Here is a 25,836-nt window from a genome sequence, read left to right as displayed (position 1 = left end):
AGCAGTGGGCAGGACTTGTCTGCGCCTGGGGAGCAATGGTGATTAGATACCTCGCTCGGGGCCACCTTCGTCCTTGACCTGTCCCGGGATTTGAATGGGCAACCTTCTGGTTACAAGCCAAATTCCCTTCCTCTCAGCCATGAGCTGTTTTGATGTAAATGAAAAACAGCCCCACTGATATGAAGAGACTGCGGAAAGGGTGTTTTTGGTATGCAAAGGCCACCATAGTTCCCTAATGTGCTTGGGAAAAGGCAGTGGCATCCTCCTCCACCAGTTGCACTTTGCTGTCTCACCTACAGTATGTGTCACTAATTCTTTCACATTGAACCTTTGAGATGCTGCTCCAGATCCAAGATTTTTAGAGAATGAGCCATGCTATAAACACAGTGGTGCTGTGCTTATTATGCTGTATGCAGAGTCTAGATGAATCCCAAATATTTATCTGGGCTGCTTAGTGTTAGGTGCCATGGTTGTGGTCGTCGTATTTTATTGGATAGTATTTTAAGGAGCGTGTGACCATTAAAAGACATAGCTGAACTTACATTAGGCTCCATTAATATAACCACTTGTCATTAGTTACTCTGGAGACCTAGGGTGTTTGCTTTATCTGACTCTTGTTTAATTTATAAATGGGGGCGTATCTAATGTGCAGTAGGTCTGGCGTACAGAGGTTAGTCATCTTAATGTGTCTCCTGAAAGTCGTGCAACTTAAATACTGTGTGCCCTTCTTTTAAATGAAATGCTGCTTTTCTTTTCTTTTCTTTTTCTTTTAATAGTGTCATAGAAAATTATTGATTGAACAAGCCTTCTGAAAATGTCAGCTCAGACCATGGAAGATGTTTTTTTTTTCAAATGTTATTCTTGAAGCAATTAATCAAAATGTCAAAAAAAATAAAATTAACAATCAAGGCATGAATCTGTAATGACTCTAATGAATAGTTGCTGCCCTGAAACGGTTTCATAAATTAGACAATATTTGGAAGAATAGGGGAGTTATAACAACGTCCGTCATAATTATTTTGACTTGAGAGAAGAGTAACAATCATTGGCTAAATCCCATTACTCTGAATTTTACTCTGCATTCATTCATATTCATGGCGTTCCCATGTGACAGTCATAATTATGCCCTCCATCGTTTCTCCTTCACAGAAAGTCACCTCTCATGTCACCGGTGCTGGACGTGCACGCTGCACTGCACACCTGGGACACCAGCCGATGTGCTGCCCGACAATGTGCAAACATGAAAAGGCACATCAGGGTAATCGTTGCTCAGCATAATCAGCATCTCTGTGCTTCACGGGAACAGCTATTCGGGGTCCAAGAGGGCGTATGGAGAGAGACAATCAGGCGCTCTGGCTTCACTCTGGGAACTGCTTCCATCTGGCAGGACGTAAGGCTCTGATTCCAGCTCACACAATCACACGTAAGAGTCACAGATTAGCTTTTTTGGCCCCTCAAACCAATCCTTTTACTGTTGAATATCTGGCCAACCTTAGTACCTATCTGATGCTTGTATTCGCTCATATAACAGAGCTGCACAGTACTTGCACTTCAGTAAAATGAATAAAATTCCTGACTGAAGAGGAGCCCATGGCCGTGGGCTAAAAAGCTTCTGTATCCACAGTTGGACAACCTTTAGGGACTAGATTCAATCGGAATTCACAGGCTTTTTGATTTTCACAACAGCTACAAAAACATGTTCCCAATATCCACGTTCATGTGCCGAAATTCAGCCTTGGAACAATCAGAGCTGTGTTGCCGCAGTTTTGATATTCCTAAGCCCGATGGACCCCCATGTGGCAGAATTTCTGAAATGTTTCCCTCCCAACTATTTTAAGCACTTTCCAACAGCCCATAAACACTACTAAATATAGGCTTGTCTGTTACTATGGACTTGGCATGGGCTTCGAACAGTCGGAGCTCTGTGCAACAGGCCCACAGGAATTTCTGATGCTGTAATATGAAAACCTGTGGCCCCCTCATGCATGTACACTCTGGTTAGCCCTGTCACCGCGGTGCAGGCGAGCTGAGTGGAAGAGAAAACTTCTTCAGTGATTTCACAGGAGCTGAAGGAAAAATCGCTGATAGAGTTGTGTGGCACCTTTACACTCAGGAAAATCCCCACAGGCTGTGCTTATACACTGTCATATGTTATATCAGGATGTTGTGGATTCCTATAATCTGATACAGGTTATACCGCACAGAAATACGCGAAATTCTCATTCTGTTTATTTTTGGATGATGGTTGCTGAGAATCCACAGTGTGGACGCTATGTAGCCATTTTGCCCACACAAACAATACGATAACACGCAGAGTTACAGGCAAATAAATACAGAATAATATTAGGGCCACAAAAAGGATTATAATCTCAAAATTCAGTATAGTCATAATTCTGAGAAAAAAGTCATAATAATTTGAGATTAAAGTCATGATCTTTAATCAGAATTAAAGATGAAAGTCAGAATTCTGAGATTAAAATCAGAATTGAGATTAAAGTCAGAATTCTGAGATTACAATCAGAATTGAGATTAAAATCAAAATTGAGATTAAAATTCTGACATTAAAGTCATAATTTGGACAAAAAAAATCTGAATTCTGACTTTAATCTCAGAATTCATGCTGTTTTCTTTCTTTCAATTTTTTTTCACATATGGCTCTAATTCTCTAACGTAATAACATAATGCAAGCAGATTATTTATATTTTATGCATGTGCAAGTGCAAAGTCGGATAACAAATAACAAAACGTGGTTCTACATCTGATGCGTTTCTCCATGAGATACAGACAGACAGACAGACAGACGACTTTATTAATCCCTTTGGGAGGTTCCCTCGGGGAAATTAACAGCTCCAGCATCCACACACAGCACTGTTAAAAAACAGTCATCATACAATGTCATTCTTCAGGAGATCGATTCTCTCTCTCTCTCTCTCTCTCTCCAAAGCAGTGAGAGAAGCACAGATGAAACAGATAAATATAGAAATCTCTCATGTGACGTAACCTAAACTGTTGTAACTTTGGCAGCACGTGGCGGTTTCATGTACGTGGGATCCCACAGTAAAAAGCTGGCAGAGGAAATTGGTTCTCTGGGGCCTGGAGAAAAATTGAAGAGCACACACAGGAGGCTGTGAAGCTTAGACATAAAATCTGTAATATTCTATATTTAGGCTCTCGGAACTCACGTGCCGAGTCGGCATGTATAACAGAATATACCTGCAGAGGAAAAATAAACTGTCTATAAAGTCTCCCATTGTGCATTATCACCTCGTGGCAGCCAGAGTCTCTAAATGTCCACAGAGAAACGCCTCCCTGCTTCCCCGTTAATGTTTTATTCATGCTTTGGATTTGCCAGCCCCTGATTGTGTGTCCTCCACCGTTTTTTTTTTTTGCATATTGTTTGTTGTTTCCCACTTGAACAGAATAATGCATTACAATGTTTGCCATCAAACATGCACTGTGGCGCTGACAGTGGTGCAGAAGCTCATTAGGAAAAGGCATTGGACCCTGCTGGGCTATTTCCAGCGAAAGCGAGTGTGGCACTTTAACCGCCTAAAGTCAATACGGAAGGTTCAGGCAGATGCTTTTGTGTGTCTGCGAGTGTGTGTGTGTGTGTTGCCTTCAAGATGTGGAAATTAACTGGAATTCATCGTAACCTTCGAGCTCATCATTCCCACCTCTGTGAAGGGGAGAGCCTTCGCTTTAGGTTTCATTCGTGAGCTGCTGTGACTTGATAATTCATCGCTCGCTTCGTGACGGCTCCCCCTCTTCACAGATTCCCTCCTTCATTATTGACACAGGAAGGCAGTTTGCTTTCCACCTCTCCACTCGTAATGAGTCACACTGTGTTGAACTCTCTCTTCTATTCATCGTTTCACACCAACCAACGTCCTCCGCTCCACTTTGTCATTTTTTTTCCTGACCTGCTCTGCACTTACAGGCCATATCAATTTGAATAGTCACATTTTCCATTGTGTTTGGCTTTGAATGCCAGCACATGAGATCTGAAATAAAACAATGGCACCACGACAGACTGATTCTTGCAGATTCAATTGTGTCATAAAGGGGCTTTTTAATAGTATTGTAGCCCCTTGATTGTTAGGCTAATATCAGTGTTGAAATTGAATTGATACAATTAACTTCTTTTGAATTTAAAAGGGGTTTAAAAATGTCATTATCAGCTCACCTGGATAAGATTTAAATGCAAGCTCATCCCTTATTCTGTAAACAGGTACATTTTTATTTATTTATTGAGCACTTGTTTGCTAATGAATTGTGACTCTGGAGTGGTAATTAAAATCCTCATTAGTGTTATGTGTAATGGTGTAACTCACTCCAAATAGTGCTATTTGATAACTCTGGGCATATTCAGTCATACCAGTGACTCATACTTACTAAGGATGGTAATCGGTATCGGTCCGATACTGGTCAATATCACTGGATCCGATATCGGACAGATAAAATATAGGATATGATACGATGCAGAAATCCTATATATCACATGCTTCATTTTGCACAGACAAAAATCAGCAAAAGCTGTCATGTTTGGGTTGTTTACTTCTTCTTTTAGGGCAGGAGAACAATATTTGTTGCAGAAGTGACTCAGCACAAATGTGTCGTTAACAGCTTCATACATTCATAAATGGTCTAAAATGACTATCGGAATAATATCGGCATCAGTATCGGACACAAAAAATATGCACTTTTTCTGTTATGTATGGAATCACCTTCAATACCTCTGCTGACAGTTGACCTTGTACCAGGATTTTATCACATCCAACACACATCTACATATAAACGTCCAAATATTGTAGCCATAACTGACGGTGTATTATTTGAAGTATGCAGTTTAAGAACTTTAATTGTTCTCCAAAAGGAGTTAGGAGGATTCAGACAAAGGGTACGGGTACCTGCAGTTTTAGCAGTTTTCACACATTTATTCCGACTTTATCTGTGGTTGCAGGTGCGACTGACCGACTGTCAATCATTGCCCTCGTCTCATCCCATCATACTGGCGACATGCTGCTCCTCTGACAGCTTCATCAACGCCACATGAAAAATCCAGGCACGGTCTGGAAGGAAGAGTTGAAATATTCACCACATCGCTGAGGTGAGCGACAGCGCGCAGGAAGAGAAACGCGATAACACAGCTGTGCATGATGGGTAAATGTTTATATTCCGCAGCTCGTAAAACACCCCGGGAGGTGCAATCACCCAAACTGACACTGTAACTGGATTTTAAACGTAAATACTAATGTCTTGGATCTGTGCTGCACTAACCCACAACAAGCCCCTGTTTTATAGAGGAGGAGAGTGTTGGGGGTCAGCTGCTCGGCGCAGTCACACAGGGTTCACTTCAAGGCTGAAGATGATTGCCTTTATAAATAATGTCAGGCTCCAGGGTTGAGATAAATGCAGTATTCATGACCCGAGGCGTCTGGAAGGCAACACGTTGAGCCTAAGAGTTGCACTTTGACTAAACGCCTTCATGTCTCAGTAATATCAGTTTCCCCAGTAACAAGTAAAGGCCTCTGCACATCAAGGCCGATGAGAATCAGTGGCACCAAAGCGCACATGGCTGAGATGTGCAGAACCCTTTCAGACGTAACTCTTTTCACTGTGTTCTCCTGTTAAATAACACTGTCTGTTAATGTTACAGAAGACCGTGCTGTTGGTGTCCAATCCAGTTAGTAAAAGGCCTTAAGTGTGAAGTATTATGAATCACTCAAAAAGAACTCTTCACAGTCATTCTCCCCGCTTCGTGTCCTTGGATTAATGAGTAAATGACATTTTTAAGCAATGAGATCACACTGCATGTGACTCAGCCATATCCAGCAGCCTTAAGATCAATCAGACAAACTATCTGTTTGCCTGCAGCTGTAATCAAACAGCGCTCACAGATGACGAAGCAGAATTACAAAGACAACAAATCAGCTCCGTCTTTGTGCGCTGTGGCGGCACCGTCTCTGTTTTCTCAGTATTGTTTTTTTTATTTGAAACCAACAGCCATTCGGGCCGAGTACACAGGCATACAAATCAATATGCTGCATATTGCCACGGCGTTTCGTTTCACTAATTCAATTAAATGTACTTTCATTTTCGGATTGCAATACAAGATATCCGAGAAATTGATCCCCACTGCCTTTGTTATACGTTTACTCTCTCACTTATAAACACGACCAAGAACATTTTATCATGTGCTTGGTCCTAAAAAAATAAATAAAACTGCCGCACCCTTTTCCTCAGCGGTCACCCCAATAAAAACAACAACAACCTTCCACTTTAATGGCTGCCATATTCCACAGCTGACTGCCTCTACGTTTATGTGATGCATTATATGTATCCTTTTGTTTTTATCAGCACATGAAGTGCATCTGATGTTCTTAAATGTCTTTTCAGTTTAAATTTTTCTTTTTTTTGTCAAATGGAGCAAAGAAACCAGAAAATATTCACATTTAAGAAACTGAAAAATGAGAATGCTTGTATTAATTATTTAAAAAATCCTCTAAAACGGAATAAAATCAAAATAGTTGACGATTAATTTAGTCATCGATTAACAATCGATTAATCGTTGCAGCCCTACAGAAGTATAAACTTATTTACAATGTTCTTAAAGTTCTCAGTACAACACAAAGAATGCGTCTGACTTTAAACACTACCATTTCCACCATATTCTTTTAAACTGATTTATGATTCTACTCTTGCTTTAATTCATCTGTTAGACTGTTCATGACATCATTTAACCCCTGAGATTGAAACACAACTACTTTATTTGAATGTGCAGTTTAAAGTCAAGTTCCACTTTATTTTTAAAAGTCAATTAAGAAAACAAGACACTCGTGAAGCAAAATGCAGATTCAGTGTGTCGCTCTATAATTACCAAGTCAAGTAAATCGAGCCTCGCGCTTGTTAAAATTGAGCCAAATCTTCATTCTTTGTTCCTTCGCAAGCCACAGTTTGAGCTTTTCATCTCTGCTGAGGCAACACATTATAATCCCACCTCTAATTCCTGGGTGGCTTTGGCTTCAATGTAAAAACATTAGCAATTACTGTGGATTAGATGGTTTGCAGGTGTCACCCATGGGTTACTCAAGGACATCAGGTCAGAGAGGCCTGTGGTGTGTCGAGACTTATGGTCACTGTGAAAACTTTGATTTTAAAAGGGCACCAAAACCGATTCCACCCATTGTCCTTTGCCACTTTATCATATCTTGTCTTACAAGTGGCAGATAATACAAATACCTACAGGCTGTATTGAGCCAGCAGTTGCACGGCTCCTGCTCCAAGCATCCGTCTTTCACATCTTACCGAGGAGCAGAGCTCGTCCGCACTCCAGCTCCCTCACCAGAGATGGATGTTGCATTAAAGTTACCCACGCAAGGCTTGGCAGGACTTTGATTTGAAATAAAATGTCTTCTATTTCGTTTTAAGAAAGAAGAGATAAGCATCAGTTCAATAGCACCTTTGCGGAAAAGAACACAAATGCTGACATTTCCTTTGACGGATACACTTCCCTCGTGAAAGATGCCCCTCTTATTTTTCCATCTTAAAGCGCTCGTGATGGCATCCAATGAGGATCACAGCAACCGCTGACCTTGCGCTTTTGCTATCATTCAGTCTCTCTATCAATAACACAACAACACAAACATATCCTGTTTGTGCGGTTGGGAGGAAATCCACTGTAAGGACCACAGCCAATTTATTTTCTGTCACCAGAATTCCTGCTCCAACATGGTGGAGTCACGTTTGGGAAAACGCGCCTCCCTCCCCCGATTTCACTCACTCGCGTTCGCTCGATCGATATATGAAAGAAGGTCTGTGTGTCTGGAGAAATGTATCCTGAATTCCAGAGATTACATTTAGCCGAGGAAATGTCAGGGTGGATAACATAGCATGTTATCTATCTGGAGTTCAGTCCCAGACTTGGCAACTGATGAATTCACCATTAATGGATGGACAAGAAGAGCGATGGCGAAAAAAAGATATCCAGTGTGGGGGCCTGTGTGTTTTTCCTTGAGCTTTTGGAATGTGCTCATACTGAGCTTGAAAGTGAGCTTTGTGAGACACAATAGTAAGTTTGTCCTCCAATGCGCACTGTTGGATTTCCCTGCGCTTTTACCATAATATTCCCAACAAGAAAGCACTGTTGCATCCCGTGACACCAGGTTGTGAAAGGGTCTCTGTCGGTTCTAAACGCCGCTGTGTGATTTGATATTGTATCATCGGAATTTGTGAGTGAATCTGCACGTTTGGAAGACGTGTTCACTGCTTCTCTGGGAAAGAAATGAGCAATGAGAAATGTAGCAGCTGTAGTAAATCCTGATGGACATCCTTTTTGACATGGTGTTAAAAATGCAAACATTTCCTTCAAAGACATCCTCTTTAATTCTTCGTCACGTTCAATGAATCCTGTGGTATATTCTGTTCATTTCTTATTTTATTTAATTGACCAGTGTTGAATGTATGTATGGCCCTCCCTTTGAGTCTTTAAAAAAAGCTTAAAATAACGATTAATCTTGAACTAAATGATCCTGAAGTGTTTGAAACAGCCGGCACGTTGCTCCTGCAGTTGTGATATCCTCTGCTTGATCGTTTCTGGCACCAGATTTACATTCAAATTCATCCTGAGTGCATTTTGGGAAAGCAGTGCTTCTCTACTAAGTGTTCTGGTCGTCGATTTTCTCTTTGTTTTACTTCCCTTTCTGCTTTAGATGCTAACTCGCTGGCATCAGGTGGAGATGTGGTATCTGATTCAACACTTAACACTTGTCCAATAAAAAAATAACAGTCAGTAACAGGACGAACAAACTTGTCTAGAGCTGCTTTTCAGCTAAATGCATTAGTGTGATTGGCTCGTGCCTGTTTCTTTCTATCGTTCTGAAACTAACGATAGAGACTATAACTTACGCATAGACAGACTTCTTTAGTTGCCCCCTGGTGGCAATTAAATATAGTCTCACTTACTGATTGATTTAACAGATGATGGGTTTCCAGCAGATTAATTTGCTGCGTTCTAGTGCAACTCCAAAAAGGAGGACAACTCAGTGTCCGTACGCGTGGCCACCCTACTCGTTGTTATTACATAACAGCTACTACTGAATCTTCCAAACAACCACAAAGAAATTAAATGAAAAGATAAATTACAGGCAAACAACACACACAATGCTCGTACTCTTTGAGACTTTAAGTTTGTATATTATTTGGCATATGATACTAGTGAACAGAGAATTTATTATCAACCAGGTTCACCGTCAATCTTATAAACATGGTAGACCATTCTGCCTGGGATGTAGTTGAATATTACTTTTATTCTGTATTATTGTCAGTAGCCATGTTCTCCCCATGTGTGTGTGTGGGTTTTCTTCAGGTTCTCCGGTTTCCTCCCACAGTCCAAAAACATGCAATATGGGGATTGGGTAAATTGGACACTCTAAATTGACCATAGGTGTGAGAGTGGATGGTTGTTTGTCTCTGTGTCCCTGTGATGGACTGGCGACCTGTGGCCCTATGTCAGCTGTGATTGGCACAGCTCCCCCCATGACCCTCCTGTGGAGGATAAAGCGGTAGAAGATGGATGGATGGATGGATGGATTATTGTCAGTATATTCCATGGTGGAGGTACAGTCTGCATTTGTACTAGCTTCAGGATGGAATGTCCAAGTCTAAAAAAAATTGATAAGCGTCAAGCTGTCTCCCACAAGGTGAGAACACCTGTCTTAGTCCCCGCAGCTTCCGTGATTGGCTGTTTCTCTCCCGGAAACTTGATATCGAGATAAGCTAATGAATCCCTCCACAAAAAAAGACACAAACACGATAGCGATGGGTGGGCGACACAAAGCCTTGTCAGCAGTTGGCAGTCGTTGCAATCACTAATTGCAGCATCTGTCACAGTTGAGGGGAGAGACAGCTGCGCCAGGTACAGCACTCCAAATGCCAACCCTGATTATATCACAATCTGTCAGATTACAGCGAGTTCTTCGCACCAGCCGCCACCTGCTTTTCCAAACTCACTGTCTGAGACTGGATTTACCCTCCGAACAGCAACTGCACACGTTTTGTATTTGAAATCTCTGCCCGTCTCTTGATGTCACACTGTGCTGCAAATTTGTGTTGGCCTTCCTGCAAGTTAGATCTCAAAGCTGTCAGCGAGTATTCCCCCCAGCTTTGACCGATGTGTGCTTTGACCATCAGTTATCTCACAACAGTAAAAAGCTACAGAGCCAATCAGTTCGCCGGAGAGTGCCGGTACATTTCATTCCACCCTCTGTCACATAAAATTCTCCATCTGACACCGTGCAATGAGAGGGAGAGAGGCAGGGAGAGCGGGCTGCAGCGTCTGTCACCGAGCCACACCAGGGGCATACTAATATCAGCTCAGTCCAGCTGCTCTCCACGCTCGGCTGGATCAGCTTGATTATGAAACATTATAGAGCTGTCCGCGTCTGCCCGGACCAACTGCTGAACTTGGTGTTAGAAAGGTGATGAGCCAATATGCAACATGTACGGTCCTGTCGTTTAGTTGTCCTGACTGCAAATAACTTAAGGTACCTTGTCTCGCCTCAGGTGAAATTTGTTTCTGTTTTTTTGTAGCTATTGTGTGTGCAGAGTCGTACATGTACAGTATTAAATCTAGAAAAAAAAAAACATTTTAAAGAAGGAAAAAATTTAATAAAACAGCATGAATTCTGAGAATAAAGTCAGAATTGTGAGGAAAAAAGGTCTTTTTGATCAGAATCATTTTTTTTGCATGTGGCTCTAATACCCTTCCGTATGCATGTCATCTTTGTCCTGACCAAAAATAATTATTAATATATTAATATGGCAGCCAACAAAAAATGCATTAAACTAAACTAAAATGGCACTAAGATGCCCACTCTAAAAGTGAAAAATGTCTTAAGCAACATAACTGCAAGACATGAGGTCAATGACTGGAAAAATGTCGTCTCAAAGTAAATCACTAGGACTGTATGTCAGCGAGATAGACAACATTTCATCATACATAAACCCAATATTGGAAGGTGACAGCAAACTGCCAGGGTCACATGCTTTTTTTTACCTGACCAGAGTCACTGAGCTAAAGAGAGACTAAAGGGCTTTGCTTGCTGGGACTGCAGAGAAGACGTCCAATCAATTTTTAATATAGAAACTATTGATCGATGGAGCTGTAAGTGTTTGAACAAACGGACAGAGCTGTCATTTTTCTGGTGGGGGCTGTCTGCCAGTGCCACCATCGCTGGCCGCGGCTGCTTCAGGAATGCTACTAAAAACAAACAGGGACAGATCTGTCCTTGTACTGTCGAGGGTTTATGTTTGCGGTGACATTTCCATTGAAATTATGTAAGGCCAACGCTCACGGAAAACACCAATCTCGGTCCAAATCTCCGTGTGACATCATTCAAACTCACTTTAAGTTTTCCTTTGCTCAGCCGGTCACACTGTTGCCAGGCAAAACCTTCCTAGCTCTCATTATGAGTGTCGGGTCAGGCAGCCCAATCATAAATACACAGAATTTATGGATTTCATAAAATGGTGCCTTAAAAAATGTGTGTGCTTGTTTGGTGTTTTGCTGGTAAGCAAGCAGGCATTATGAGGAGCCCGCTGAAAGCGGGGGGGTTATTGCTATGTCAACATTTTTAGGAGGATGGATGTATACTTTGAAAATAGAGCAAAGTAGACCTCATCATCCCATTACATTGCAGTTAACAAAAAGGTCAGTGATTTCGGGCAAGACATGTTCCAGTGCAGCCGTATTAAGAGAGTCTGCGAGGGAGGGAAAAGTGGAATTTGATGTGGGGGTGAACATTTTTTTTTGAAAGTCTGCAAATAAACATTAACCAAGAGCAGTGGAATGCTGTTTGTGAATAGGGTCTGCTGCACGTTTAAACAAAGGGATTTAATACCTTTTATGTGGCTTTTTTATTTATTTATTTGGATAAGTTCAAATGTTCTTCTGTTATGTTTTGAAAAAAAAAAAAGTACTTGTGATCCCAGAAGAGTCGGCGTATACTGAATACAGTGAGTCTTGCCTCCTCAGGCTGCAAAGACAGGAAGATGTTGTGTTGTTGCTGCTTAGCACGTAGCACTGGAGTGCTGACGGCCTGCAGGCATGGAGTGAGGGAGAGGTGCGAGGAAGAGACATTCTCCCAGTGGAGAGTTAGTGGGCTCCTAACAGACGTGTGCATGTGCAGCATCAGCAGGACTGTGGGGGACACTTAAGGTTCAAAGCTCTGCAAAAACATCTTAACATGGACTGCAACTGAATGTGAAATTAAAAATGACTGTGATATGTCATCAACATATTACGCTGAAATACTCGTATCACTGAGAAGAGTTTGGCGCGGGGCCACAAACTCAGTTCATGCTTTGCAAATGCTGACATCATGTTTTATTGAAGCAGACCTGAAACTAAAGATTGATACCAATTTTTTTAATACTGGGAAGAAGCCGTCAATAAAAAGAAGATGTGAGTATACTAGCCAAAGAGAATAAGGCAAGATCCTCTGTGGCAACAGTCTTCAAGTAAGGTCCCACACATTTACTCACATGTATAAGGCATGTCACATGTTTCGTCATGTATGTTTCGACAGCCTTGAGTTGTCATTTGCATGTTAGCGGCTCTTGTATTCATCACTTTGTGCCAGGAGGGATTCCGTTTTTTAAAAACTCGACATGTAGCTTTTAATTATAGTGTCGCTCTCTGATTGTGCCTCGGTTTCCTGCAGGTGTCACTGCTCATTTTATGTCCCACGCAGCCAGAAAACCCTTAGAAATATTCTGTGCTGGTACATTTCAACATTACTGCAGCTAATTAGATAGAGGATATCACCAATAATATTATATTTGACTGGTGCAGGAGCAACGCTTTTTGTAAGGAATGGTGGCTACAAACTGTGCACTGTAGTGCAGATGCCGTTCCACCACACTGACACGGCTGCTTTTATCAAATGAACTTCCTCATTAGTAATGAATTAGCTCGGACATCACACAGGAGAATTATTGCTGAGTCATTGTACCTCAGCTGATGATGAGGGGAAAGCCCTCTTTGCCCTTGAGCAGCGGGCAGATCCCCCGCCTCGCCATTAACTACAACACTTTTAATGAACCTTGGATGGTCTCGACCGCAGAAGACTTCAGCTGAACTTTTGAAGTTTAAAAGCGTCTTGTCGTGTTTGCCAAGCTCCGAAAGCAGCGCTGCTTGGAGCGGAGTGCGTGCAACAGCAGCCAGCGCTCAGTGCCGTGATTTATCTTTTACGACACTGAGAGCTTCTGTGGCAGATTGCCCAACCCAAGTGTGATACTTAAGGTTGCCCATCGTCCTCGGAACACTCCTCCGTTCTCTGCTTTTCTCAGAAGGAGACACATTTTTCTTTTGATTAGCCTCTTTGAGTGTGAGCTTTACACGACCCGGCACATACCAACCTATTGTTAAGGGAACAAGCACCAGATGTGCACGACCAATTTATCCTTCACCTCTGCCCACCTCCATTTTCTACCTCCCCTAAACCCAGTTTCACCGTTGTTTTGTAAAGTGCATCCGAATCCTCTCTTTGTTTGTGCATGGTGACTACTACGTGCTTTTAAGGCTGCGATGTAAATTCCTGTGGACACAATAATGGTCCCTGGTCATTTTATTTCACCCTCCCAGCAGTGAAAGCTGAGACCGACATCTTACCCCAACGCCCTCTTCCATCTCCTTCCTGCCTCCTCCTCCTCTTCCCTCACCTCAGCCATGAACTCTGTCAACACAAATGCTTTGTCTGCAGCTGTCGTGGTGGTGAATCTGTGGCGTGAGGCCATGTCCTTGTGGAGCATCAGTTTGTGCATGGCCACAACCGAGTGAGTCGCCTGCCACTTCAGTTGACCTGAGAAGAGAAGAGGGCGGCTAAAAGGCTAAGTCGTGGTGACTGCTGCCGTCTGCGGCTTGTGTATCCTTCAAATACCCAAAGGCGTATTTTAGGGCCACAAGTGGTGGCATGTGCTCGTTTTAGTGTGGTCTACGTGTTGTGGCTGCCACATGTGAGCCTTGATCCTTCTGCTGGAGTAGCAGCCACACACGAAACTGACGGAATTCAGCGGACATTTCACCCTGAGACACTTTAGGTTGGCACTGGTACTTATGGTACTTATATTACAATTTGTTCAATGTAATTACATCAGATTTAAAGGTGCCAATTGCCAATTTTTGGTTCCCTTTTTTGACCACTAAGGGGCAGAAGCATCGCTTCAAAACATTAGATTACATTGGTGCAGTGGTTAGCACTCTTGTTTTTGCAGCAAGAAGACCCGGGTTTGCGATAAGGGCCTTTCTGCATGGAGTTTGCATGTTCTCCCCGTGTGTGTGGGTTTTCACCGGCTTCCTCCCACAGTCCAAAAGCATGCAATATGGGAATTGAGTAAATTGGACGCTCTAAATTGACCATAAGTGTGAGAGTGGATGTTTGTTTGTCTCTGTGTCCCTGTGATGGACTGGCGACCTGTCCAGGGGTGTACGGATATCAGCTCCTCCTCCCCCGACCCCTCATGTGGAGGATTAAGTGGTAGAAGATGGATGGATGGATGTTGCTTCATCTAGTATTTTGCATTGAACACCATCCCTACAATGTTTGCTATATTCTATTTCTGCAGATAGGTCAGTTTGCAAGATTGTACTTTGTGTGAAACTATCGCTGCAAGCGGTTCTCATCCATAGGGAGTTTCCAAAAGTTGATGGTGAAACTAAATGCCCTTTACTTCTGTCTTCTCTTCTGGAACTTGTGCCAAAATGCACTGAAGTGATCTTGTTAGGCATTAGATAAATGAAACGGGCAGAGCAGGGCAGAGCAGGTAATCAGTGAGGTGGGACACGCATGAGGGGACAATTCAGATTGTGAAGACACACAAGGTTAGAAAAAAAATAGGAAGTAGAATAAATATCCCACAGTGCAGAACAACTGAAATCCATTAGAAATACTGAAATAAGTTCAACTGAATGGAAAAAAAAGTCACTAAAAGCAGGTTGGTTGTAGCCCACCTTGAATATGAAAACAGTGGGATGTTTTTGTAATCTGGAAACGGTTCTCTCTGTCCAGGGCCTTGGTTTTAACTATCACTTACCTCTGAACCGTTTTCGCTTTCATTATACTGCGGCAAAGCTCAAACCAGCGGTCGTCCACTAAGTCTAATTGTGTCCTCCCTGTCAAACACACGGCACGCTGGCTGTGGACGATGCAGGCAAACAAATTTGTAGTGAGGATGTCCACAGAAGTAACTGATGAGTCCCTTTCTTCCTGCGTAGACTACGGGTTCCAAATATAGTGTTTTCAATAAGCTTCACACTCATTCCCTGCATAACCAATGTGCTGTAATTAAACAATCACATTGGTCTGTATGTAAATATAATGCAGTACATGGGGACAGGGACATGTTTTACTTGTTTTTAATGTAGCTTCACTTGTTGCAGCTAAAAAAAAATAAAAAGAGGCTGAAACAGTTCGATAAAATACTTGACTTAAAGGTCCAGTGTGTAAGAATTAGTGACACCGATTGTGAAATATCCCCCCCACCCCTCAACAAGTGCATCTATAAATCACGGTGGCCTTTGTTTAAGGTTTCCATATTAAAAAATACAAGTGTTTTTTATTATTATTTTAAGTGATTATACACTTTAGCTTATGGGTAGATTATTCCACTTCTGCCAATAAACCCTCCTAAATGTTGAAAACGGACTGGACCTTTAATCAAATCTATTAAATTTGAATTATATTTCAGCAAAAATAAAATAAGCTTTTTTATTTGAATCATCATTGGGTGAATCACATACTGTACTTCGATTGTCAATATAATGACATCAGCATTTTATTGTCACTATAAAGATTGTGAACATCGGGCGCGTTGCGAGACCTTTACAGACACGACCACCGTTTGGTTTGTAAGGAGTATACACGAGTTTGCAACCCAGAAATGAAGCTGAGGTGAGGCTGCGTTGTCTAACATGAGCACTGCGAGACCTCCAGGGAGGAACACGTCCTTCTGAAGACCTTGCCACGCTTGATCAATATATAATGTTCCCTCCGATGTTAACCGAGAAGGAAGAGAATGATGGTCAGCGCACACAACTCCTTAAGGATTATGTGTCGTTTGCCCTTTATGTTGCTCATGTATTTTATCTGTGCACTCAAATGTTATAAACCTAATGCAAAAGGCCAGTTAATGTGAGCACTGGCAGGCGAGCCCGACGTATTCTCTGATTTATCTGCGCTGAATAGCTTACGCTATCCACCACGATATCAGTCATAATTCTCAAGCCGGCACCTTATTCTCTCTGCTTTTAATGGATACAGAGCCTTATAATTTACGCTCACCTTAACTGCAGCTTTGCATGAATTAAAGTCGAGGCATGACATCTTTGTGCGAACGACCACAGTCTGATTTCCCTGTTGGGTAAGAGTGAGGTGAATATAAGAAACGTGCTGGTGGAGAGAGAGACTGACAAAAGGGGCCGGAAGAGAGAGACGATAACAAAATTTAAAAAAAGAAAGAGTGTGTGTGTGTGAGTGAGTGAGTGAGTGAGAGGCACAGAAGGAGAAAAAAAAGACAGAGCAGGTGAGGAATAAAAAAAAGGCTGAAAGTGGGGATGAGAAAAGCCATCCAGTCTGCCCAGGTCTCTCTTGACCTTCTTTTCAGGATTGTTTGTAGACACACACCAGTCTTTGAAGCCAGCCTTGTACCACATGCTAGAATAGACGAGACTGACTGTGTATGTGTGTGTATGTGTGTCTCTAGTAAGCTTTTGATTTAACCCCGTCTTTGTGAGGATGTTTTGGCTGGTCTTCACAGCTGTAAAGGGCTTTTGGAGGGTTGAGACCTGGTTTTACAGTTAGGCCTAGAAGTAAGTGTAGGTTAGGGTTTGGCTAAATATTAAGTGAAGGTTATTATGGTTAAGGGGATAGGGACAGTATGTCTGTGAGTGCCCTCACTACTGTAAGAGTGCTGTACAATGTACAAATTGATAGAAATATGAGAATGCGTGTGTGTGTGTGGGTTTTTGTTACCACTTAAGGGCCTTTCTACTATAAAGTGTCAGGTGTGCATGCGTGTGTGTGTGTGTTTTTGTTACCACTTAAGGGCCTTTCTATCATAAAGCGTCAGGTGTGCATGCGTGTGTGTGTGTGTTCTTGTATGGGTATATTTGAGAGGACCAAAAAACTTATATACCTAATGACATTTTGGTTGGTCCTCACATTCTGACACCCCTAAAAATGGCTTTTTCAGGGGGAAGAGCTTGTTTTAGGGTTAGAATTAGGGTTAGGTTAGGGTTGTGCTAGGAAATGCATTATGTCTATGAATGTCCTCCCTATGAAGGTTATGCAAATGTGTGTTTGCAGTGGGGAAAGTCAAGAAGCTTTTTTATATATATATATATATATATATATTTATACAGGAGCGGCTGTCAAAGCCCCTGGACCTCACTGTTCCCAGAGTCTGTGGCCTGTCACTCCTTTGCCAAAACTGGAGCTCATTTGTGGAATACATTATGCTTTCCTATCATGGCTGAGGGCAATGCAGGTCTCCACACAGCATAGGATCAAAGCCTACACAGGACACACAAGCACATTCCTCGGTGTCACCCTGAGATAACCCTTGGCTTTTTTTTTGTTCGCCAGGCTTGGATTCCACTCATATTTTACAAGCAAACTCCGGGGCCACGCTCATCTCTCTGCTCCAGTTCATATGAAATAATGACCTGTCCTACATTGTATTCTGTGGGCACTTTCTTCCTGAACCACAGGCCCTGCTTTGACAGCATGGATGTTGAAGGAAAAAGCAGATCATTAGGCAGTGACCTTAAGGTTAGAGACAATTAGAGCTTGTTACCAGAGGTAAATATTTCAGATTGTGTTCAGAATGTTTGTTTTTGTTTTGGTTTGGTTTTGGTGTATTTGTCAGTTACACAATTAGAGACTCTAAACAGCAGTAAAAAAGTTGATTTATTCAGTTTTACTGTGTAATTACTATTTGTATTTGGTGTATAATAGTTGAACTTGCAAAAAACTTTGGGTTTTCTCCGGGTTGAGCGGTTTCCTCCCACAGTCCAAAAACATGCAATATGGGGATTAGGTAAATTGATCATAGGTGTGAGAGTGAGAGTGGTGTGCACTATATAAATAAATAACAGTTTGTATAAATACAGACCATAATACCAACTCTTCTTCTTCTGATTTTATTTGGTAGTACCTAGTAACAAAGATAGTTAGAGGAAATGTAGTGGAGTAAAAGTGGTTAGAAATATAACCAAGTAAAGTACAAATACATGCATTTTGTACTAAAGTGCAGTAGCTAAGTATTTGTACTTTGTTATATTACAACACTGCATTTGACGCAAGAAAACAACGTTATTTTAGTCAGTCAAAAAAATAATCCAATTAATTCCATCCCCAGTTTGACCCTGAGCAACAGTGGGAGCGCTGGATAATTTCCATTAAAAGAAAAATGGACAGACAGACTAATGTATTATTGAAAAATATTAAAATCCACTCCTGGATAAATAAAAGTGTCAAAATGCACTCAATACAAAGTCTCATAAAGAGGAGTTGGCCCTGGAAGAGGCTTTTTTAAAGGTGCAAAGCACTAAACTAATTAGAGTGGATTTCATTGATCCCTAACAGCATGAGATATGTCACTACTGCTTTTTCTAAATAACTTTCTGTGGGTTTTAAATGAGCAGAAAAATACAAATGTGTCTGTGGTTTGTTAATTACTGTCGACCAATTTCACGGTTTGAGTTTGAGTGTTTGGCAACAGCGTTCGCCTTTCAACATTCACTCCGGATTTATTGATTAAATTATACATATATAAGTCACGTGTTTAACACATTTGTCAGTGTGTTTCAGACCTGTACCGCTTCATTAGTGATGCAGCTACTGCTGTTCATATTGATGATGTTGTCAGAGACATTAAATGTCGATACAGTCTGTGGCCACAAGTCCCAATTTGTCTCTCGGGTCCGACAAGTGTCAAATATATCAAATCTCTGTCTGTGTCTTCATGTCAGAAAGACAGTTCATTCACTTTTGCATCCTAATACAGTGGAGAGACTTAAAGTGTATCTATAGTGCAGCTGTAGTATTTTATCCACACATTTGTACCTTTTACTTAAACTTATATACATTCAACACCTGCATAACACTTAGTGTTTATATACTATGGGCTCCAGTGTTCATAAACGAGACCAGGTTCAGTGAGGGCACAGCACCATCTAGTGTTAGATATGTGTCACTGCAAAAATAAGGATCATTTATAGGGTACTCATGGGATAACATACGATATTATCACTTATCGGGATTAAGAAAGAAAAGTGTGGGGGGGGGAAAACTGTTCAGTAACTAGTAGGTGACCTTTTGTTGATATCACAATAAAGATCATCGCGATGATATTTCACAGAATTTCAAAGTAAAAGTGCTTGTTTTGATACAGAGGTGGAAAGAGTACTGAAATACTCTACTCGAGTACCACTATTTTGAGAACATTTGACTTAAGTTAAAGTAAAAAATACTGGTCTAAAAATTTACTGAAGTTTAAGTAAAAAAGTAGTAACAAAGTAAAGGTTATTTTGTTAGTTTTTTTAACAAGGTTGGGTTTCTTTCTTGTGTCGTGCAAAAAGGACAAGGGGACACAAATCTCACATGAATTGTTTAAAATTGAAGGCAAACCTTACAAACTAAAGTGCTGACTAAATAAAATATGTAAACACATAATGTCCTCGTTAGTTAGTCACTGCCAAAGTTTGCAGTCTCTTGGTTTTATTAGTATTATTAGTTCATTTTAAATTCAGGCCAACATAAACATGAAGTTAAAGTAAAATAACAAGATTTAAAAAATTACTAAAAAATACAAGTACACAAAAAACCTAGTGAATTACAGTACTTTCCACCTCAGTGTATATATACACACTGTACATGCACAGTATATATAATTTAATATTGTATGTGATACATTTAACAAAAAAATAATTACAACCGTCTTATTTTTACTATGATAAAAATATTGCTAGCAAATATGTGTGCTGTGGGAAGAGGAGGTCACAGGCACATGTTTTCATTATAACATGGGCCACATGTAATCCACTGGGGGGCAACCAGTTTGACACCTCTGCTCTAGAGTGACCGTAGGTGTTAAATTGGAAAGTATTAGATGTCGGACCCATGATGGACTAGCGACCTCTCCAGGATGTACCCTGCCTTTTCACCAGTCAGCTGGGGATTGATGGGCAGTTTAAAGACACACAGTAAGACGAGATGCAAGACAGTACACCAAATATTTATTCATCAGGAAACAACCAGTTATGTAACAATTCAAATGTGACATTTGCAATAACAGCAGTTGCATCACTCATCAGAATGTTTACTCAATGTACACATACTACAATGAGGGGGGAAAGAAAAGTCAACTGACACAGTCTCCGCTTGGTGCATGTGTCTCCGTAACACTCTCTGTCCTCATACATTCATTGTAGAAATTGCAGAAACCAAATTATATAAAATGAATTTGATTTAACATACCAAAGGTTCCACTGTAGGGATTCTGGGTCTCAGACAGCATTATGTTCACAATAATAGTTATAACTTAGATTAAATTAAAATCTTTAAAAAGTTTGTGTTTGTCTTAAAAATACGTCCTTTTATAGCATTTTGTTTTTTTTGTTCTTTTTCATGAAATCTGAAAAGTCGTGGAATATGAAAACATCGTTGAGATGAATGTGTGCAAAATCTCCGCTGCTCGTGTAGAGGCAGATACAGTCATGTAGATGAGAGTTATGTGAGCAAGTTGTATTTCCTTCTGTATATTTTTAACTTGTACTTTTACCTTTACACATGAATTGCTGAGACTTAATTGTGGCTCATTTGAGAGAGTTGAAGTAAAATAAATGCAACCTTTTGAAACTATTTACATCACTCTTTACTAGCAAACGCCTGAAGTAACCAGCTCCAATTTTTTTTGGGAGTATAAGATGTTTTACAGGCAGACACTTAGTTCTTAACAGCAGTTTTGTCTCTACTTAAGTGGAACAACGCTATTTAAAAGCCTCCAACAAAAACACAGAAATAAAAACAACCAAAGCACTTGGTTTAGAGTGACCTTTTCATGAGTCAGGGGTTCTGATGTCGCTCATCAGTTTGAAGGATGTGTGTGAATGAAGGAGTAGCTGAAATCCCATGGTTGTTTAGAAAGACAAGATGGTCCTCTGGATGATGTCGATGCATTCGCGCAGCTCGTGCTCCTTGATGGTGAGGGGAGGGGCAAAGCGGATGATGTCACCATGGGTGGGCTTGGCCAACAGTCCGCTGTCACGCAGGCGTAAGCACACCTTCCATGCGTCGTAGTCTGCAGGGGGAGAGGAGGGGAGGTGGTGTTGGTTAAGTCACAGCACACAATGCAGGTTAAGCATTTCTTCACTTAGTGCTTAGTACTTAAGTTCAGGGGATATTTTATTCTAAAAAATAATTCAACATAAATGGCCAAAAAATAATTGGGAGACATTTTGGACACAATGGTTTCATCGCTTTTAGAAAAGTTGAGAGTACCTCTGGTCTCTTTGATGACAACTGCATTGAGGAGGCCTTTTCCTCTGACTACTGTCACAATGTCTTTTGGGAGTTTTCTCAACTCAGTCCGTAGCAGCTCTCCCATTATTTGAGCGTTTTCTGACAGTTTTTCCTCCTCCATCACCTGCAAGAGTACATTTAAAAGAACAGTACATTTAAAAAAAAAAAACAAAAAAAAAACAGGTTTTAACCTTAGAAAAAAACCTATATGTCTATCAGTGGTTGCAAATAAATTGACGTATGAATGTTGAAAACCTGAAACTCTAATCCATATTAGAATGTGGCCACATATGTCCCCATACGGGCTTGTATTTGATTCCTCTTGGATGTAAAAGTTACATTTTGTAATTTATATAGACTTGTGTGGTTCACTATTTATTTCTAAATCACTAATTATCTGATTTGCCCACTTGACAAGTTGAATTTTGAGACCATGGAGGACATTTGTTTGTTTGGAAGCCAATCGATGAATACAAGGAGAATACTTGTAAATCTTAACAACTGGATGCTGTGCCCCCATTTACTAGAAAACCCCTTGATGATTTTAAAGCAGTTGTCTGTTGTGTTAAGCTGTGGCAATTTTGTTTCAGCACAATTGCCCTCCACCCTCCTTTTCTCCATCCAAGCAATAAAAATACCAAACCACCACTAAATGTGGTTTCTGTTATTCAATCTGAGAGCTCATCCTGGGAGTGTTCAGACTTGTACTTAACATGATCTGTCATTTTTCTGTCCCAAAAAGATATTTTAGCTTTATTGTACAGTGATGAGAAAGCGCAGATGCGTCGTTAATCTTCACATGATTTGATATTACACTTAAAAGTCACATCGGTTTTCAAAAAAGGCAAAAAACCCCAGCATGAATTTAAGTAAACAAGATAAAAAAGCACTGAAACTCTGACCTCAAGTGCTGCAATAGCAACCTGACAGGCCACAGGGTTGCCTCCATACGTGGAGCCGTGCTCCCCGGGTTTGATGGTCAGCATGATTTCATCGTCACACAGCACAGCCGATACCTGAGAAACAGATCATTGAACGCAGAGATTAGCTACATCTTCACGACTATAATCAATACTCCTGTTCAAAAAAATCTGAAACCCAAAGTCCACAAGGTTGTGTCAAAGAACACCAAACAGCAAAAGCAAATCTATAATGTGATATGAAGCTTGACGTCAGAGAAACAAAAACACTTACAGGGTAAACTCCTCCAGAAAGTGCTTTTCCCAGCAGTACCACATCAGGACGGACTTCCTCGTGGTCCACAGCCAGCCGCCGGCCGGTGCGTGCCAGGCCTGTCTGCACCTCATCTGCAATCCACAACACCTGCACCAAGCACAGAGGACCTAATTAGTCTTTGCTGTGTTTTTTTTCTACAACTGTCATTGTAATTTAAAAACCTTTTTACCCGATTTGCCTCACTTTTATCTCTCCTAGAAAAGAGAAAAAAAACATACTGTAATATATCTCTAAGTTCATATATACTCCTTTCTCCAAACTGCTGGCATGGGGGACTAAAATCAATGACCCACCAATATTAGTAGTGCAGAAAAGACCTATCTGTGTACTAAGGGTGGATATTTTTATTTCTACTAAACTGACTGAAACTTGATGTCCATGTGAAGCACTGGTCTTCTACGGTGCTTTTCTACTCTTTACACCAGATAAGAAAATAGAAAATGAATCTAAACGGTTTCCCCTTAATTAGCCTGTCTTACAGAAAGAGACTCTGTAAGAGTTGGCTGGTGTGTTTGTGTGTAATGTTGTTTTTTGCACTGTTAAAGCTATAGTCCATTATTTATTCCTAAAACACGTTATATCTGATTTGCTCACTCGACAAGTTGGATTTTGTGAGACTATGGAGGCAGGAACAGTCGATGAAAACAGAAAAAAATACTAGAAAACCCCTTGGATTTTTAGCAGTTCTTAAGTAGTGTTGTGTCAAGCTGTGGCAATTTTGTTTCAGCACAATTGCACTCCACCCTCCTTTTCTCCACCCAAACAATAAAAGTACTAAAGCTTTAGCAGCCCTTTTTTCCCAGCATGGATGCCTGCTGGCTGTTTGAAGCAGCGTCACTATTTACAACACACAGCATTGCCTCAGGCCTTGGTGGTCGAATAATCAGAATGATGTGAGACAAACTCTGTGTATTTTGTTAAGAAAAAGAGCCTGTGATATGGCCCAAAGCCACAACACGCTTTAATGCTTCTTTAACTAATAAATCCCTTGTAACATTTCAGTCAACATTTATCAACTGGTGAATCACATGCTTTTAATGTTGGGCTCCAGAAAGAAAACTGAACTTACATTGTGTTTGGTACAAAGTTCTCTGACTTTGGTCAGGTAGCCCTGATCGGGCACCACCACCCCAGCCTCGCCCTGGATGGGCTCCACCATGAAAGCTGCCACATTTGGGTCTTGAAGGGCTTTCTGGGGGAAAACAAGGAACAGTCAGCCATTATTATTGAATCCAAGATAACCTTGTCAATGAACATGTGGCACATTAGTAAACCATTCAATTCTTGTGTTTCGAAAGAAAAGCAGTGAAAACATCAGTCAGTCATTTGGCCCGATTTGTTTACACTGATAATGAACACATCAAGTCAGCAATTTCAGGGGAATCTATTAAAAAATAACATGTTTGTTGAACCAAGTAGTTCATCGTCCTGAATTCAAGGCAGGAAAGTGCAAATTCTTCTTCACTACAAAAACTTACAACTTACTGGCCTCATTTTAGTTTTATGTTTGTCTTACAGGTTTGACTCGTTTAGGGAACAAAATGGCGGCAGCAGCCTGAGGTCCTGCAGGTTGCACATACCATAACCATGGAATGTAGGTATGCATTTTACATCATACTGTACTAAACCATGCACTTGTGTTTTGCAAATGGAGTCACAACATGCAATTTGCGTGCATTATACATAATGACAGTAAATTAAAGAACTCAAAACTGGCAGTGGTGCACTGTATTTACTGGATGTGTTGGAAGTCACATCAAAACCTGTACCTCCAGTGCAGGAATGTCATTGTATGGGACAAGCTCAAATCCTGGCATGTAGGGACCAAAACCTTCATAACTGCTGGGATCAGTGGAGCTGGAGATGGCTGCCATGGTGCGCCCCCAGAAATTTCCATCTGATCAACAAGAGTGAAAAGAAAGTATTTATTACATTGTTCTTCTTTCAATTTTTCCAAACGGTGATTTGTTGATCGGGTGACTTTTTTTTTGGATGTCGACTCAGTGGTCAACCCATCCTGTAACAGCTGAGGGGATTGCTGTGCGTCCCTATTCTAGGAAGGAAATGTGCTAACTTCCTGACTACACAAAGGCAGCACAGTAGGGGTGGGCGATATGACCTAAAATTAATATCACGGTATTTTTCATCTTTTGAACGGTGACGGTATAATATCACGGTATTACTTTTTTGGTAGGTTTTGGGAGGAGTACATATTTTTTAATGATATTCTAATCTGATATTTGAAGAAAATGTAATGCATTATTATTTAGAATTAGGAGATTATTGGCGCTCAATTGATTTATCACGGTATTGACGGTATTGCAAAATCCATATCATGGCGCAATGTCACACCGGTGCTGACTATGACACCGGTATACCGCCCACCCCTACAGCACAGTATTAAAATTCATCAGATAGAATGACACAACAAGGATGATTAATGTGTGACAAATGGGACAAAGCTCTGTGATGTACTGAAAGTTATGAAAGATGCCCACTTACCTGCAAAAATGATTTTGGCCTTGTTTTTGGGAACCCCTTTTACATTGTAAGCCCACTTGCGGGCGAGCTTGCAGGCAGTCTCGCCAGCTTCAACACCTGATTTAGAATTGTTTATACACAAGAAAACAAATGTCATGAGGCCTTCTGAATCCTGATTTGTTTAAAGAAAAAATGGCTTCTACATGTTGCACTTCTTACCCGTGTTCATGGGTAAAACTTTATCGTAGCCGAACATGCTTGTGATGTACTCCTCATAGGCTCCGAGCACGTTGTTGTAGAATGCTCGGGAGGTCAGGGTGAGTCTGGAGGCCTGGGTGGTGAGTGCAGCTATGATCTTTGGGTGGCAGTGTCCTTGGTTCACGGCGCTGTAAGCACTCAGGAAATCATAATACCGATTGCCCTCCACATCCCACACGTAGATGCCTGAGGTTGATAAAAGGAAACGTGAAGTGAAATTACACACACACACACACACAACCTCTTTCTTCAGAATACACATTTCAACCCCACTTTCTATGAA

The 25,836-nt window shown here is 41.0% G+C and overlaps 1 protein-coding gene and 1 long non-coding RNA gene across 2 annotated transcripts in view; one reads left to right on the top strand and one right to left on the bottom strand.

Moving 5' to 3' along the window:
* The first annotated feature begins 1,160 nt into the window (after positions 1-1,160).
* On the top strand, positions 1,161-24,912 carry LOC131448311 (uncharacterized). Its single transcript, XR_009234185.1, has 3 exons — positions 1,161-1,423; positions 4,961-5,107; positions 24,333-24,912. It is a non-coding gene; the product is annotated as an uncharacterized LOC131448311 (long non-coding RNA).
* Positions 20,272-25,836, bottom strand: part of oat (ornithine aminotransferase) — a 7,807-nt gene continuing 2,242 nt past the window's right edge. The window contains exons 3-10 of the mRNA XM_058620629.1: positions 25,515-25,739; positions 25,317-25,412; positions 24,584-24,711; positions 23,884-24,006; positions 22,773-22,901; positions 22,481-22,594; positions 21,558-21,702; positions 20,272-21,357 (exon numbers count right to left, since the gene is read on the bottom strand). Of these exons, the coding sequence (XP_058476612.1) occupies positions 21,197-21,357; positions 21,558-21,702; positions 22,481-22,594; positions 22,773-22,901; positions 23,884-24,006; positions 24,584-24,711; positions 25,317-25,412; positions 25,515-25,739 (1,121 nt within the window). The 3' untranslated portion in view covers positions 20,272-21,196. The remainder of the gene's footprint in view (positions 21,358-21,557; positions 21,703-22,480; positions 22,595-22,772; positions 22,902-23,883; positions 24,007-24,583; positions 24,712-25,316; positions 25,413-25,514; positions 25,740-25,836) is intronic.

Source organism: Solea solea, chromosome 21 (genome assembly GCF_958295425.1).
Source record: "Solea solea chromosome 21, fSolSol10.1, whole genome shotgun sequence".
Taxonomy (NCBI): Eukaryota; Metazoa; Chordata; class Actinopteri; order Pleuronectiformes; family Soleidae; genus Solea; species Solea solea.
This window is presented reverse-complemented; position numbering and strand designations above follow the sequence as displayed.